Genomic DNA, 17,949 nt, shown 5'->3' on the forward strand with positions numbered 1-17,949 from the left:
CATGCAACGCAAGGACTTTAGCTACTAGGCTACTGCTCCAGGAATATATATCCCAACCCCACCTTTCTAAAAAAAAAAATTCTATTTTCCATACACATTTTGAGGTACCTGCCTTTGAAACTGATGCAAATTCCACAATATAAAATGCACGAGAGAATGGACACTTGGCCTGTCAAGATGTTGGTTAGGACAGCTGCCCACACCCCACTCGTTTTCCAATCCTGCTCCAGTTTCTAGTTCTGGCATCCTGTGAATATGAACTCTGAGAGGCAACAGTGGTAACTCGTGAAGTTAGGTGCCTGCTTACCCACCTGGGAGACTCAAACTGTATTTCAGACTCTCAGGTTTATGTGGATACTTGGGGGAGAATCAGCAGTGACCTCTTTCTGTTCCCCTATTTCTCAGAAAGATATGTTTTGTCACACAAAAAAGGTACAGGACCATTCAGAGCCTCAATTTTCTTAAAAAAAAAAAGGGGGGGAGTGGGGGTGTGAGTTAAGGGTGGGTCTGGTGGTGCTGGTTCAAATCCCCACATCCCTGTCACATAGGTGACAGTGCCAGGTTGCAGTTTCTGGCTCTTAGCTTGGACCAGCCCAACCCTAGCTGTAGCACGCATTTGAGGAGTGAAGCAGCAGAATAAAGACACCTCTCTGTGTCTCTCCTTCTCTGTAACTGGGCCTTTCAAAAGAGGAGTTTATTCCTTGCACTGTGTACCCAACTGTCCTGTTTCTTCATTCAACAAACACGTGCCAGATACTGCGCTAGATGCTGGATAGCCATCTACAACCCATCCCTGCCCTCAAGGAGTTTGCTGGGAGGATACGTTCACAATAATGATTGTGAAATCGCTCTGTTAACTACACTGCACACATAGGTTTATTTATTTATTTTTTAAATTTCCACATCTCCAAGATCGCAGTCTCAACTAGGGCTATGGGCAGGTGGCCCAGTGAAAAAGTCCGGGTTTAGTCTTCCTTTCCTAATTTCTAATCTTGAGCCAGTCACTTCTCTCCACCTGACTCCTTATTATTCACCTCAGAATGTATTATGGGCTTTAATTATGAAGGGAAGCCTGAGTTTCTGGCAAAAGTTTCTCTGGGAGGAGATCAGAAACAGTTGCGAACTGCTAAAGCACGTTCAACTGCTTAGTGCCTGTCCCTCCCAGTCTCCGTCCAGCCACACTTTTTCGGAATCCAAGTCTCATCCCCCACCTTTGAAAGCTGCGGGCTCTTTAAGCAAGCGCGTTTGGCAAGATCTAGGCAGCTGAGCCGAGAAGGCGTTCCGTTCCGGAGCTGAATGTCTGTCCCTTTCGGGCTGCCGTCCTGCGGGTCCGCCATATTGTCTGCTGGAGCTACCGCTGAGGCTGCCGCCGCCAAGTCCGAGCGAGCGGAGCCGCGATGGGTGAGTCAGGCTGCCAGGCACCGGGGTGCCCTGGCTGAGGCGGTCTTGGGGCTGTGGGGTCTGGCGAGGGCCCGTGTCCCTGTCTGCGTAAGGCGTCCGGAGTCCCTCTAGAGAAGGTCCGAGGGGGAAGCCAGGCCGGAGGTGCCCCCGAAGCCAGTTTGGAGCCGGGCTCGGGCCCGCGCGGGGAGCAGCTCCGGAGCTGGCCCCGGGGCTCCGTGGACGTGCCCGGGGTCCCCACGTGGTGGCTTCGGGCCGGAGCCCACTCCAGGGGCCTGCGGTGCGCCCCGCGCCGAGGCTGCGGGCGGCTGGCCGGAGGGGGCGCGGAAGGCACCCTCTTTTCGGGGTGTGTGTGTGTGTGTGTGTGTGACGGGGACGTGCATCTGGACCGGAATGAGGGAAGGAAGGGGGCGTTGGGTGACCTAGCCTCGGGCCGGTGAGCAGAGACCGCCGGGGCGAGGACAGCTCGCGCCCCCCGAGGCCGAGAGGGAGGCGGAAATGGGGTGGTGCGGCGGGGCTCCGTGACGGCCCTGCTAGCCGGAGGACACCGAGGGTCGAGCCCTGGTGGATATCGCTGGGTCCGGGGACTGAGGGCTTCAGGGCCAGTCCTGGCTGGCGGACAGGGAGTGACCTGTTGAGCTCTGGAAGAGGATCCGAGCCTTTGGACGTGGAGTCGGTGGTGTGAGCGTGGATGGGCTGGGCTGTTGTGTGTGCAAGCATGTTGCTCACCGCTTGACATGCCTCGGCGTCCATTGTACAAGCGGTGTTCCTATTTCACAGACGAGGAAACTGAGGCATAGGGAGGGAAAGTAACTCACCCAGGGTAGTGGCTAAGGCAGGGTGATTCTTCAGATTCCCAGTTAAGTAACCGCTGCCTCCTCCCCCCCCCCCCGGCCTTTTAATTGCTTGGCCCTCTAGTGGTTGGGCTGGACAGAGGGTAAAGAAATGCTTTTTTAAGCCTAAGCGAAGTTGTGCTTTTGCTTGTGGGCTCGCTTGGAAACCTTTGGTCCGAACAAAACCGAGAGAAAAAAATTCAGAGTGAATTGCTGCTCCGAAATAGGGTGTGTGTGTATGTGTGTGTGTTGGGGGAGGGGAAGACACCCTGAAATTGAGTTTCTGCAATGTTGCTTGGTCTAGGATCAGTGATCCTAATGAAGAAAAAAAATTATTTTCTGAACTGTAAGGCAGTAACTTTAGAATAAGTTCTGGTACTGTTGGCAGGCCTGTCACCCAGACAAATCACATACTTGCACAATGCAACCGTCCGTGTGGAAACCATCCAGCAAAATCTGCAGTGTTCTTTTCCTAGCTCTCAGAGCCATCCTTTTCTTATTCAGAGTGACAAGATAACTCGGTATTTGGAGTTCAGCAAAGGCTTTGTAAATATCAGAACAGATTCTTTTAGTTCCTTTCCCTTAAGCACTTTGTTTTCCGAGTCCTCCACGGCATGGTAAGACTGACAGGCTTTTGTTCCTAGTGGCAACTTTATGTATCAATGAAAAGATTTGAGAGACTTACCTATTCCAGACTTTGTGGTGGTCTTTGGTTTCAGGAACACTGGTGCTGTCCAAGGAAGCAATTAACATTTGACTTCTTAAACTCTGACAAATAGATATGTTTTTCAGGTTTTAAAGATTGACAGACTAGGACCTTGCATGTTGGCTCAACTGACTAATCTACCTCTAAGTGCCAGGATTCCAAGTAGGCACTGCTTCATATCCCAGCTGCTGCACTTCCCATCCAGCTCCCTGCTTGTGGCCTGGGAAGGCGGTCAAGGACAGCCCGAAGCCTTGGAACCCTGCGTCCGCGTGGGAGCTTGGAAGAAGCTCCTGGCTTCAGATCTGCTCAGCTCCGGCTGTTGTAGCCATTTGGGGAGTGGGCCAAAGGATGGAGGATTTTTCTCTTTCCTCCTCTCTGTAAATATTTCTTTCCAGTGAAAATACATTTTAAGAAAAGAAGAAAAAATTTCAATTTTTTTCTTTGAAGTTTTGTATATTTTTATTGGAAAGTCAGATTTTACAGAGAGGAGGAGAAACAAGATCTTCCATCCTTTGCTTTACTCCCCAAAGTGGCCCCAACAGGTGGAGCTGAGCCAATCAGGAGTTAGTAGCTTTTCTGCGTCTCCCACCAAGGTGCAGGGTCCCAAGACTGGGCCATCCTCTACCGCTTTCCCAAATCACAAGCAGGGAGCTGGATGGGAAGTGGAACTGCCAAGACACTAACCAGTGCCCTTATGGGATCCTGGCACATGTAAGGCGACGATTTAACTACTAGACTATTGCACCAGGCCCAGAATTTATATTCTTAAAAAAACAAAAAAAAAGATTGACAGACAACCTTACAGAGTGTAACAGCTGACTGCAAAACCAGAAGTTACATTCTTAGTCATTTTATTGTACAGGAACCTCTAAAAATACTTACAATGTTAAGACTTCACTGGTGGGGTTCAGGATGAAAGTTACTCAGTGAAGTAAAAGCTTACCAAGTTCCCAAGGGAATTTTTAGTTCAGAGTCAGGAACTTCTCCCTTTCTAGATCCATCTGTCTTTCTCTTTTTTTTTTTTTTCCTGAAAATTTATTTATTTTTGTTGGAAAGGCAGTGAGAGAAAAAACGGAGATCTTCCATCCTCAGATTCACTCTCCAGATGACCACAACAGCCAAATTAGACCAATCCAAAGCCGGGAGCTTCTTCCTGTTTCCTCGTGTGGATACGGGGGCCCAGGAACCTGAGCCATCCTCCACTGCTTTCCCAGGCTGTAAACAGGGAGCAGCTGGGACTCGAACTGGTGCCCACAGGGGATCCCTGCGCTGCACAGCATCAGCCCAGAGATCCACCTCTCCCCCTGATCCGCCTTGTGTTTCAGAAAGTCCTTTTTTGGAGGAACTGGAAAGTGGGACAGGATCATCTGTATACATGGGGAATAACAACTAATGCAATGATACATTTAATTCTGACATCTGATTGGAGATAGGTGGGCTGTTCCCATTTCTGGTGATTAACTGAGGCTTTGAGAACATTGGGTAATTAGTGCAGGTGTGGTAATGTAGACTTCGGGTGTCAGCACCCCAACATGGCTGCCTTCACTCCCCATGAGAACAGAGACTGCTGCCTTTCACTGCCACCCAGGGGTGTTCTGTTTCCTGTGCTGTTGCTGTTGGGGCCGCCTTCATGACTGACACAAGTTTGTAGTGATTTCACTGCCTTTGGGAGCACCTTCTGAGTGATGCTTGCAGTTCAGTTCTGATCCTGATAACGGGGACTCCAGCCCTTCCTGTTGGGAATCTGGTTGCTCTGCCCTGCCGCAAGGGAGAAGGTCTTCATTATCATAATTGTTGCTGTAATTCTATCTTCTACACAGAGATTGACTTAGGGATGGCATGTGATGATCTGATCAGATCTGAAGGGAGTTGAGGGGGAACTCTGGAGAACCCTTCCTCATTCTAGAGGTTTGTGTTGGGAGCTGGCATTGTGCCTGCAGCATCACTAGTCTTGGATGCTCTGCTGCTTTCCAGTTTCCTGATAATGTGGCTGGGCAAACAGTGGAGGAAAGCGGTGGAGCCCTTGCACCCACATGGGAGACTAGACGAAGCTCCTGTCTTGGCTCTGTAGTCATTTAGGGAGTGAACCAAGATACGGAGAGTGAAGCCCAGAGCGGTTTAGTAACTTGGACAGTTATTCAGAAGTCCTCTCATGCACCGCATAGCCATGGAGCTGTCAACAGGGAACTGCACACACAGTGGTGGGCGCAGGAGGGGATGGCTTTGGTACAGTGGTTCAGATGCCACTGGGAGGCGAACCTCCTTTGTTGTAGTGCCTTGGTGCACGTCTTGGTTCTGCTGCTATTGCAGCTTCCTAATAATGCAAACACACAGGGGGAAAAAAAGAAAAGATAATTTAAAAAAAGGTAAAAACACACATAATAATGAATACCCAGAAAGGCAGTGAGTGAAGTTCCTGTCTTCCATGTGGACCAGCTGGATTGAGTTTTGGGCCCCTGGCTTCATCTCTGCTCAGCCCAGAATACTGTAGGCATTTGGGGAGTGAACCAGCAGATTAAATATCTTCATGTCTGTCTATGTTACTTGGCCTTTTGAAAGGAAAGCGAGGACTTGTTGGGTAATGAATGCATAGCTTACCAGGAGGCTAGGTGGAGCAGGTGCTGTGGCACAGTGAATTAAAGCCACTGCTGGGGACTCCCCACTCTATATCTGGGTGCCTAGTTCAGTTCCAGCTGCTCTGCTTTCCTTACAGCGTCTTTGTGATATACCAGTGGGGAAGCTCAGGCCGGCTCAAGTGCTTTAATTGCTGAATGCAGGTTGTCTGCTGCAATTGACCCAGGCAGATGGCGAACATTTGAGAAGTGGAGCAGTGGATGGGAGATATCTATTGTTTCTCCCTCTTTTTCAGTTTGCTTTTCAAATCTAAACACACACACACGTTTTTCTTTCCTCCTTAAGAAGCAAGGAGGAGGTGCAGCATGGTGGCCTAGAGGCTGAAGTCATCACCTTACATGCACCAGGATTCCATATGGGCGCTAGTTCTAATCCTGGCAGCTCCACTTCCCATCCAGCACCCTGCTTGTAGCGTGGGAAAGCAGTCAAGGATGGCCCAAAGCCTTGGGACCCTGCACCTATGTGGGAGACCTGGAGGAGGTTCCTGGCTCCTGGCTTCAGATTGGCTCAGCTTGGCCCTTGTGGTCACTTGGGGAATGAATCAACGGATGGAAGATCTTCCTCTGTGTTTCTCCTTTCTGCACATCTGCCTTTGCAACAAAAATAAAATAAATCTTATAAAAAGAAGCAAGAGGGAGAATCAAGATGGCGGAATAGGGTAAGGACACATTTAAACGGACGGAGAAACATTTAATCAGGATGAAGCAGAGAGGACATATTTCAGGAAATAGGAAAGGACAGAACAACAGCAGAGGGGTACCTGGAGACTGACAGACACAGGAAAGCAGTGGGCACAGCAGTGTGGTGTTGCAGTGACTGATACTCCAGCATGGCAATCTGAACTCCACCAGCAGCTGGAACTCCACCAGCAACCAGGTGGGAAAGGACTTTCACTGGGAGCTTGGGAGGTGAACCCAGACAAAGTACTGTCTGTACTGCTGGTCCGTTTGATTTGACCAGGAGCAGAGACAGAGCAGCAAATCTCAGGCAGTGCGAGAACAGAGTGAATTTCATAGCCCAGTCAGCCCCCTAGAGCTGAATTGTTCGCCATTTTGCGTAAGGAGGAAAGATCAAGGGAAAGTATCATAGGAGCATACTCTGAGCGGGGAGTGAGCTCATTTCTGACTTGGTGAACTGCAACGACGTGGCATTCTACAGGTTCCATCTGGGGCAGGTTTGGGTAGCCCTCGGATCTGACAGCCAGCAGATCAAGAACTGTAGTGGTAGCACGTTGGGCGCCATTTTGCACACTGTGGCAATAGCTTTGGGACCGCAGGGGGCAACAGTGAACTGCGCATGTGCTGAGCTTGCGAGAACTCGCTGAGGTCCCGCAGGAAAATAATACCGACTGCGGCATTGTACGGGTCAAAATAGGTCTGTGTGGCACCCAGACCTAATGTCCAACAGGTTTTGACAAGATCAGCGCCACCAACAACCTAATTATATAGGACAACTGGTGTCTCTCTAATCCTGGATCTGACATAAGAATCCAGGCCTGGAACTAGCTGGAGGTTGTGACACAAGTGGCTACAAGCAAAAAAAATCATGTACCAACTGCAATAAGTAAAATCGCATTGTAGACCTGTGGGTGACACAGCCTAGAAACCTGCCCCAAGAAGACTCTGCTAACCAGAAGTACAATGATCAAGAGCAAAAGAAGAGACAAAGGCACAATGAATATTACTGAGCACTCCCCTGCAAAGGAGCAAAACCCTATGCCAACCTCAGAGTTAACTGAGGAAGACATTGAGAAAATGGGGGACACAGAATCCATAAGACTCATTTTAAATATTCTGGTCAAAAATGAGAAGCTCATGCAAGAGTTCAAAGAATTTAAGGAAGCAGTAAAGCAAATCAAGGGTGGAATATCAGAAATTAAGAACACAGTAGAGCAAATTACAAGTAGAGTGGAGAGTCTCCAAAATAGAATGAAGCAAGCAGAAGAAAAAATCTCAGAATTGGCAGATATTTCCTGTCACCAGGGGGAAACAAACAAAAACCTGGAAGCAGAGCTGGATCAGGCCAAAAAAAGTATTCAAGAATTGAAAGACACTATTAAGAGGCCAAATATAAGAGTTATGGGAGTTCCAGAAGGTGCAGAAAGAGAAGCTGAGTTTGCAAATGTATTTAATGAAATAATCAAGGAAAATTTCCCTAATCTGGAGAAAGAATTGGGAAACAAGATCCAGAAGGGGCACAGAACTCCCAACAGGCTTTATTAAAAGCGATCTTCACCAAGACATATGATTATCAAACTCTCTTCAATTGAACATAAGGAAAAGATCCTTAAATGTGCATGTGAAAAAAATCAATTGACATATAAAGGAATGCCAATTAAGCTCACAGGAGACCTCTCACAGGAAACTCTACAGGCAAGAAGAGAATGGAGTGACATATTTCAGATTCTAAAAGAAAAAAATTGTCGGCCTAGGACAACATATCCAGCAAAGCTTTCTTTCGTCTTTGAAAATGAAATAAAATTCTTCCAGAGTAAAGAAAAACTAAAAGAATTTGCCTCTTCTAAACCTGCCCTACAAATGATACTTCAAGATGTTCTCTTGACAGAGAAGAGGAATAACACCCACCAAAACCAAAGGCAAACGGGAAGAACATCCCAGTAAAATGACAACAGAAGAGTAAACCAATGAACAACACATTCCTAAAATGATTCTGAATGTAAATGGCTTAAGCTTAATCAAACATCATAGATTAGTAGACTGGATTAAAAAACAAAACCCATCTGTTTATTCTTTGGAGGAGACACACTGCAACAAAGATCAGCGGAAACTATATCACATGGGATTTGTTGTTTTCTGTTGGTTTCATCTCTTCAAAACACTTTGTTCTGATTAAGTCATTCAATGACTCGTAGATCATGCAGTGGCATCATTTTCTTCAAGAAGGTTCTTGATTTTCACTTCTTCATCTACACGTTAGTCATTTAATAGCATGTTGTTTAACTTCTTGGTGTTGTTAATTTCTTTTTTTCTCCCGGATGTTGAGTTTGTTTTGTGGCTCTTCATTTGAGGGAATGTATAGTAGTTGTGTAATGGAGACTGTCATATCTAGTAACATGTCATTTAACTTCATGGCATTGTAAATTTCTATTTTTCTTTCTATTGTTGATTTTGTATCATGACTTTTCATTTAAGGGAATGTACAGTAGTTATGTAATGGAGACTAACATATCTAGATGTGAGGATGCAGTGTGGTATGCATTTCTGTTTCCAGACAAAGATGGACTTACAATGAAACAGTTTACTATATCTTGACAATAGGATTCTGGACTCTCTGCCGTTGTCCATGCCCACAATGATGGACATATAACTGAGTATGAATAACTATATGTTAGTAATGATATAAAGGAACTAGGTGGGGGGGGAGGGAATTGGGGAGGGAATAAGGGAATATGGAACTGTATCATAAAATGATAGCATTAGTAATAAAATGTGGGAAAATAAATAAATAAATAAATAAAAAGAAGCAAGAGAGGAGGAAACTGAAACATCCAAGTAAATTCACAATGAAGGATTCAACAGAAGTTCTCGCAGACCTTAGCCAATTATTTATTATTATTATCTAAGATTTATTTATTTATTTATTTAATCTTCATTTTGTTTTCATTGGAAAGTCACACATAGAGAGAGGAGAGACAGAGAGGAGGATCCTCCTCCTGCTGATTCACTCCCCAAGTGGCTGCCACAGCTGGAGCTGGCCATTCCAAAGCCAGGAGCCAGGAGCCTCCTCTGAGTCTCCCACATGGGTGCAGGGTCCCAAGGCCTTGGGCAGTCCTAGACTGCTTTCTGAGGCCACAAGCTGGGAGCTGGATGGGAAGCAGGGCTGCCTGGATCAGAACCACCTCTCATAACAGGATTCCAATGGGTGCAAGGCGAGGACTTTAGCCACTAAGCTACTGCGCCAGGCCCCAAGTTTATTTTTATTGGAAGACATACTTACAGAGAGAAGGAGAGGCAGAAAGATCTTCTATCCTCTGGGTCACAGCAGCCAGAGACTAGCTGATCTGAAGCCAGGAGCTTTTTCTGGGACTCCCATAAGGGTGCAGGATCCCGAGGCATTTGAGCCATCCTCTGCTGCTTTCTCAGGCCCATTGTAAGTGGGAAGCTAGAAGGGATGAAACAGCTCAGACACAAACTGATGCTGACACTTGTAGGCGGAGGGTTAGCCAGTTAAGCCATTGTGCTGGCTCTGTCCCTGTGTATCTTAATCTTTATTCCTGGTTCTTGACCCGCAGAGGTGAGAATTGAAGACAGAAGCATACATCGCAAAAACAAGACGGGATTATCTATCTGTCTGTCTGTGTCTGTCTGAAAGGCAGGTTATAGAGAGGATGAGATCTTCGATTTACCAGTAGCCTGGAACTCCATCCCAGTATCCAATATGACAGCAAGGCACCAAGGATATGGACCATCTTCCACTGCTTTCCCAGGCAAATTAGCAGGACCTGGATTGGAAGTGAAATAGCCGGGACTTGTACTGTTATTCATGGGATGCTAATGTCAAGTAGCATGTAACCCATTATGCCACAATGCCAGTCTTAGCAAAACTTACTGTGATTTTGTAAAATTTATGTGGATTTATTATTTTTAAAAAACATTTTTATTGGAAAGGTAGATTTATTAAATTGTCAGGTAAGGGGACAGAGATACAATGCATGCCTAGTAGAAATTGCAACTCATCTATTTGTTTTGTTTTTTAAAGATTTTTTTTTTTTTTATTGGGATGGCAGGTTCGCAGAGAGAAATGTTTTTGTCCGCTGGTTCACTTCCCAAGTGTCCCCATAAGCCAGAGCTGAGCCGATCCAAAGCCAAGAGCTTCTTCCAGATCTCCCACACAGGTGCAGGGTCCAAAGGCTTTGAACCATTCTCTACTGCTTTTCCAGGCCACAAGCAGGGAGCTGGATGAGAATTGCAGCAACCGGGACATGAACCAGCACTCATGTGGAATCCTGGTTTCATGCAAGGCAAGGACTTTAGTCCCTAGGCTACTGCGCCAGCCCCCACCTATTTTTGTTTGTTTGTTTCAAGATTTATTTATCTGTTGGAAAGGCAGACACACACAGAGGAGAGACAGAGAGGAAGATCTTCCGTCCGTTGATTCACTCCCCAGATGGCCACAATGGCCAGAGCTGAACCAATCTGAAGCTAGGAACCAGGAGCCTCCTCCAGGTCTCCCACATAGGTGCAGGGTCCCAAAGCTTTGGGCTGTCCTTGACTGCCTTTCCAGGCCACAAGCAGGGACTGGATGGGAAAGCGGGGCCGCCAGGACGTGGACTGGCTCCTCTATGAGATCCTGGTGCGTATAAGATGAGGACTTCAGCTGCCTGGCTACAGTGCTGGGCCCCACTATTTGTTCTTTTTGTTTTGTTAATAACATTGTATTATGTGATACAGTTTTATAGGTACTGGGATTCCCCCCACCCCTCCCATAACCCTCTTGCCGTGGTGGATTTTTTCACCTTGTTGCGTAACCACAGTTCAAGTTCAGCTGAGATTCGTTCATTGCAAGCTTATACCCAGCATAGAGTCCAGCGTTTTATTGTCCAGATAAGTTCAACGGCTTCTTGGGGAGACCTTCTCTGGTCTGAAGGTAGCCCACTGTTTGTTCTTAATCTTCCTATCTGGTTCTTTCCAGCCATGATACTCCCAAAGTCATAACGTACAGATAGCAACATTGGAGAACTTCTGCTAAGTTTGCTAGTTTGATTCCATTTGTACTACCTCAGTTGTCTTTTAAGCATTCTTCATGGAAAAAGTGATAAGCAGTCCCAATTTTCATGTAGAAACTCACTTGTTTTTTAAAATCTTATTTATTGAACTTATTGTTTATTTGTAAGGTCAAGAGACATACAAATATAGAGCAATCTTTAATCCTTGTTTCCTCAGCTCTGCGCACCACTCTGGTCTGGGTTAGGCTGGAGTCGGGAGGCAGTGCTCCAACTAAGAAGTTTCTAACAGAGCTACTGTCCCAGGCACATCACAGGGAGGGAGGAGGGGCTGGCTGGATGAGAAGTGAGCGGTCAGGACTGTTAGAACCAACACTCTGATGTGGGATGCCAGCAGAGGCTGAACCTGTTGCCTCACAATGCCAAAGTTCCACAGTCTTATTTATTTATTTTAAGATTTATTTATTTTTATTGGAAAGGCACATTTATAGAGAGAAGAAGAGGCAGAAACATCTTTCGTGTTTCATCTGCTGGTCCACTCCCCAAATGGCCGGAGCTGTGCTGATTAGCTGAGCTGAGCCAGGAGCTTCTTCCTAGTCTCCCATGCAGGTGCAGTATCCCAAGCGTTTGGGCTATAGATCATTGCTTTCTCAGGTCATAAGCAGGGAGCTGGATGCAAAGCGGAGCGTCGGGACATGAACCAGCAACCGTATAGGATCCTGGTGCATACAAGGTGGGAATTTAGGCACTGAGCCATCACACCGGGCCCCCACAGTCAAATTCAAATCCTACCATTTCATCAGGCTTTTCCAAATACTTTGAAACTTCTATGTTGTACGTGAACCCTACTTCTGAATTCTGTAATACTGTGCTCTTACTTTTCGTATAGAGTTTTTCATATCTTCTATTGCAGCTGTTTTATTTTTATAGTTAATTCTTTGATGAGTTAATCTCCAGAGCCTCATTTTCCTCATCTCTGAAATAGGGTTGTTGTGGAAATTCTGTGAGGTGATGATGCCAGTGACGCGCTTCAGCATGGAGCTTAGCGCGTCAGAAATACCCAGTGATAACAAGGAATTGCTGCTTGTGACTGAGTAAACAAAGTGATTACTGTCAAAGGCTCCATACTAAGTATAAAGATAAATCAGTTGGCCTTTGTCCTTGAGGAAAAGATAGAAACCTTATGAATATCTGTCATGAACTCATGTTTTCTGGGTCAGTTTTGTAGCAACTCTTAAGTCTGTATTTTCCTGATATTAACTGCTTTTTTAAATATCACAACTTCTAAAATCTGGAAACATTAACTCAACTAAAGGTGGAATATTTTAGGTCGTATGTAGCTCAAAAATTGGCTGTTTTATTTATAAATTCTGCATAAATACCCTGTGTGTTTTATTTATTTGTTTATCTTTATTGGAAAGGCAGACTGGGTTTACACAGAGAAGAGTGAGAAAGATCTGTCATTTGCTGGGTCACTCCCCAAATGGCTGTAACATCCAGAGCTGAGCTGATCTGAAGCCAGGAGCCAGGAACTTCTCTGGGTCTCCCATGCAGGTGAAGGATCCCAAGACTCTGGGCCATCCTTGACAGGCTACAGCAAGGAGCTGAATGGGAAGCGGGGCTGCTAGAATTAGAAGTGGCGCCTATATGGGATCCCAGGCATTCGAGGTGAGGACTTTAGCTGCTAGGCCACCAAGCCAGGTCCTTTAGTTTTATTTTTGATGATGTTTACATAGTTGAGAAACATGCATGCCCATGTATACCACTGATTAGTGTGGGAAGGGTTGAGGAATACGGAAAAGTGGATGAGATCATTTCGAATTTTCTTTTTCTTCTTTCTGTATCTGGGAGAAGGAGAGAAGCTGCTCTCAGCATCCCAACCGTATCAGTACCCAGGGATGGTGAATAGCCATCCGATGTCTTCCAAGGTCTCTTGGTTGGCATAGTCCACCCTAGAGTCTTCATTCACAGATATTTGCTGTCAATGCTTGACTGGGAGAGTTTTCTAATTTCTTCTGTCTGTCATCATCTGCTATGGTACTAGATCTGCTCTGCAAATCTCAATGATCTGTCATATCCCCTATGTGCATCTGAGCATGCTGTCCATTGCAGCATCTTCAGCAACTGAGGAGACCCAATTTTGACACATGTACTTCACGGTCAGACCATAGATCCTGTGATTCTCCCTGTGGTTGGAGTTATGAGTCTAATAGTTTAATTGAGGGGATTCGCCAAAGAAACTATATCTGAGGTGACCCCAAACCTGACTCCTGTGTGTCCTAGGCATTACTGGGTCCATCTCAGTCCGTCACCCCTGTCAGCCTACACACACTAGTGTTTGCAATTGCTAGTCAGTTCTGTCTCCAGCCCCACCTCTTATGCATGCCAATGGGTGCTATGGCCCAGCCCTACCCTGCTGGCTACACACTCAGCCATCATGTATACCAGCAGGAACTGCAGCCCATTAGGAACAACCCACAGTAACCCTTACCGGGCCAGCTCCCAGCTCTGATTACCGCACGTGCTGGTATGTGCAGCAGACTGGCCCCGTCTGTCCCACATCCTATTCAGCTTTTGCATACCCCAATGAGTGCTGGAGCCTAGTGCAGCCCAACCAGCCTGACTATCCAGCCCACACTAAAGCTGGTGGGAGCTAGTGCCTATCCAGCAAGGTCTGCCCCCAGCCCTCATTCTCATGCTCCCCAGTGGGAGCTATAGCCTGGTATGTGCTATACCAGAGAGGTGCCCACCGTTTCCCTATCGGGCCCATTTCTAGTCCTAGATCTTGCACTTTCCAGATACTTTTGTGGTCTAGCTTGACAGACTTAACCCCAGTCCCAGCACTTGCACAAAGCCTGACCAGCCTGCACTTACCCTGGCTCTTGCATGTACCAGTGGATATGATAGCTTAACTCAGCCTGGTTCTCCCACTAACCCAGCTAACATGCAGGCCAATGGGTATTGTTACCCTGCCTAACCTAGTCTGCCCCAGTCCCAGTTCTCATGCTCACCAGCAGTAGTGGCCTAGCAGGGGAGTCCTCACTGCCTCCCACCTGGCTTACTCCCTACCCCCTCAGTCTTATGAGTACTGGTGGGTGCTGTGGCCCAGTCTGGCATGGCTTGCCTTACCTTGGCCTGGCCTGCCTCCAGCTCCAGTTCATGCTGACAAGTCGTGCAGCCTAGACCAGCCTGGACTGTTCCCAGTCCCAACCCTAATACGAACTGGCTGGTGTTGTGGCCCTACCTGGCCTGTCTTGCACCCTGTCCTGATTCTCAGATCTGCCAGGGGGTGTTATGAACTGGCTCAGCTTGGCCCAACCTTAGACCTGATCCACATGTATGCTGGTGTGTACTATAATCTGGCCTGGTCTGGGCTGCTCCCAGTCTTGATTCTTGTGCTAACCTGCAGGGTCTGTGTCCTGATAGAGGTGTTTCCCAAGCTTTTCTATCAGGTCACCTTCCAGTGGCGGATCTCTCACACACTCGTGGGTTCTTGGCCCAGCCTGACTTGGCTTACATCCTATCCTGGTAGGAACAGTGGCCTTACCCAGCTGGCTCACTCCCATTCCAGTTCTTAACCATTGGGTGCTATAGCCCAGCCATGTCTGGTCCACCCTCAGACCAAGCTCTCATGTGGTTCAATAGATGCCGACACCTATCCTAGCCTACATCCACCCTAGCTCTCATGAGCACCAGTGGGTGCTGGAGCCTATCCCAGTCTGGCACACCCCAGACCCAGTCCACACCCATGCTGAGGTATACTGCAGCCATGTCCAGCCCAGTTTTCCACCCCTGTTGTGGGTCTCCAGCTCACCAATAAGAGCTACAATCCAGCTGAGGCGTCCTCTTAGCTTCCCAGCCTGTTACAGATCTTGCATGTGCCAGCAGTTACTCTGACCCAACCTAGCATTGCCCGTCCCCCTGTCTTGGCCTTTGCTGTTGAATGCAATCTGGCCTGGCCTGACCTGACCTGACCTGCCTGCCCCCAGTCTCAACTCTTGCTGATGGGTGCTGCAGCCTAGCCCTACCCAGTCTGCCCCATCCCTGGCTTTCATGCTGACTGATAGGTGTGATGGTCTAGCCCTGCATGGCCTGCACTCCATCCTGGCTCTTGTACATGCTGGGGTGCTAAAGTTTGGCCCCAGCCCTACCTGATCCTTCTCCCCCAAATCAGTCAACACACTTGCTGGCAAGTGGAGCAGCTTTGCCCAGCAGGAGCTACAGCCCACTAGGAGAGTTCCCCCAGTTTTCCCACCAGGCCCACTCCCAGATCAAGATCTCACGTGTACTAGAGGGTGCTAGGTCCTTCCTAAAAACAGCCTGCCCCCGTCTATCTCGCCTCTGTGTATTGTAGTGGATTTTGTGGCGTAGCCTGCACCACAGCCTATAATCATGGTTGTGCAGTCTGAACCATTCGGCTTGTTCCCAACCCCAGTATCTATAAGTGTCTTGGGGTTCCATGGTTTATGCCTAGCTCAGCCTGTCACCCACTCCAGCTCTTGTGCAAATATTGCAGTTCCACAGGGTGAATCCGCATATCCCCCCACAGAATCTGCCCCAGACCTGATTCCCTCATGCGCCGGTTGGAGTCATGGTCCAGCCCAAGGTTACCTGTCTCCTGTTCCAACACTCACTGGTGGGTTCTGTGATTTAGCCCTGCCAGGTAGACCCTCAGCTCTAACTAGTGTGCATCAGTGGGTAAGTGGGCATAGGTTGTCTGTGCAAAGTAGCCCAGCTCATGTCTCCCACATGGATGAGTGCATTGGTCTGACCTGAAAAGGTCCTCAAAGCTTCCCTCCTACAAATTGCTCAACCTTGGTCCCCTTGCTTACCTTACAAGTACAATGACCTTATCAGCAGAAGTCCCCCAAAAGTAATTTCTCACCTGTCATGTTCTCCCTCAGTGGTCCTCCTTCCCGTACATCCTGTACTCCTTTCACTGATTAATCCATAGTCCCCACCCCCATGAGCACATGGATTCCCCAGCCTGGGCTTCTGGTGGGGTAGTGTGCTGACCTGGAACATTGATCCAGCCCTTTAGCACACGTGCTTGCCAGGGGTACTACCCCTGTGCCCAGCCAGGATTCATGCATGTTAATGAGTCCACAAGGCCAGCCCACAAGCTCACCATGCCAGCCTGCCAGCTAGGGCCCTGTCCCTCAACCCCATCCACCCGTCTGGGACCCAAGCATGTGACAAGTAGAGGCCTTCTCTGCTCTGCTGTCTTCTAACCCAAGTTCCCAGGCCCCCAGAGGCTGCTTAGGTCCTGCCACGGAAGAATGAAGGTGCCTAGGCCTCTTTTTCTTTTTCTTTTTTGCTTTTTTAAAAAATTTTTTTAAATTCTTTTTTTAATATTTTGACAATCTTTACATAGCTAACCTCTTTTTCTTTTTAAGGCTTAATTATTTTAAAGGCAGAGTAACACGTACATACAAACACATATACCCTACCTGTCGCATACACACACCCTACCTATTCAGCTACCTACCTCCCCTTTGCATCTGCTGATTCACTCCCCAAATGGCTGCAGCGGCTGGTGCTGGGCCTGTCTGGAGTCAGGAGCTTCTTGATCTCCTGTGTGGGTGCAGGGGCACAAGCACTTGGGCCAGCTTTCATTGTTTTCTCAGGTACATTAGTGGAGAACTGGATAGGAAATACAGCAGCTGGAACTTAAACCAGCAGCCATATGGGATGCCAGCATTGCAGACAATGGCTTTATCTACTTTGTCACAGCACCGGCCCTAACTCTACATTGTAAATAAAATATAAATCTTAAAAAGATTTTAGGGCCCGGCGCGGTGGCGCAAGTGGTTAAGGTCCTTGCCTTGCACGCCCAGGATCCCATATGGGTGCCAGTTCTAATCCCGGCAGTTCCACTTCCCATCCAGCTCCCTGCCTGTGGCCCGGGAAAGCAGCAGAGGACGGCCCAAAGCTTTGGGACCCTGCACCTGCGTGGGAGACCCAGAAGAGGCTTCTGGCTTCGGATCGGCATAGCACCGGCCGTTGCACTCACTTGGGGAGTGAATCATCGGACGGAAGATCTTCCTCTTTGTCTCTCCTCTCTGTATATCCGCCTTACCAATAAATAAATAATAAAAATAAATCTTAAAAAAAAATAAAGATTTTAACAAAAATGTTTCTTAGCCTATATTTTGCAAAATTATAATTCCTTTTTTAAAAAGACTTATTTTATTTGTTATTGGAAAGTTAGATGTACAGTAAAGAGAAGACACAGAGAAGATCTTTTGTCCTTTGATTCGCTCCCCAAGTAGCTGCAACATTCAGTGCTGAGCCAATCAGAAGCCAGGAGCCTGGAGCCAGGGTCCCAAGGCTTTGGGCCATCCTCAACTGCTTTCCCAGGCCACAAGCAGGGAGCTGGATGGGAAGCAGGGCTGCTGGGATTAGAACTAGTGCCCATTTGGGATCCTGACACGAGCAAGGTGAGGACTTCAGCTAATAGGCTATGGTGCTTGGCTGCAAAACTATAATTCTGTATAATTTTTTAGATGTTTAAAACAAATGAAGACATTTTAAAATGTCTTACAGTTATTACTTTAGGAGTAATATGAATTTGGCATAAAAAGATTCACAGAGATTATAAATGTATTTTATTTCAGATAGTCTGTTGATTTAAAAAATTGCTTATTTAGTCCTCATCATCTAGTCATTACATTTTTTTTTTTTTTGTATTGTAA

At 47.2% G+C, this 17,949-nt stretch overlaps 1 protein-coding gene across 1 annotated transcript in view; it reads left to right on the plus strand.

Annotated features, from left to right (window-relative positions):
- The first annotated feature begins 1,299 nt into the window (after window positions 1–1,299).
- KPNA6 (karyopherin subunit alpha 6) overlaps window positions 1,300–17,949 on the plus strand; it is a 55,810-nt gene continuing 39,160 nt past the window's right edge. Inside the window, exon 1 of the mRNA XM_040974116.1 lies at window positions 1,300–1,401. Within this exon, the coding sequence (XP_040830050.1) occupies window positions 1,398–1,401 (4 nt within the window). The 5' untranslated portion in view covers window positions 1,300–1,397. The remainder of the gene's footprint in view (window positions 1,402–17,949) is intronic.

This window comes from Ochotona curzoniae, unplaced genomic scaffold, assembly GCF_017591425.1.
Source record: "Ochotona curzoniae isolate NIBS_2020 unplaced genomic scaffold, NIBS_Ocur_1.0 contig_2404, whole genome shotgun sequence".
Classification (NCBI taxonomy): domain Eukaryota; kingdom Metazoa; phylum Chordata; class Mammalia; order Lagomorpha; family Ochotonidae; genus Ochotona; species Ochotona curzoniae.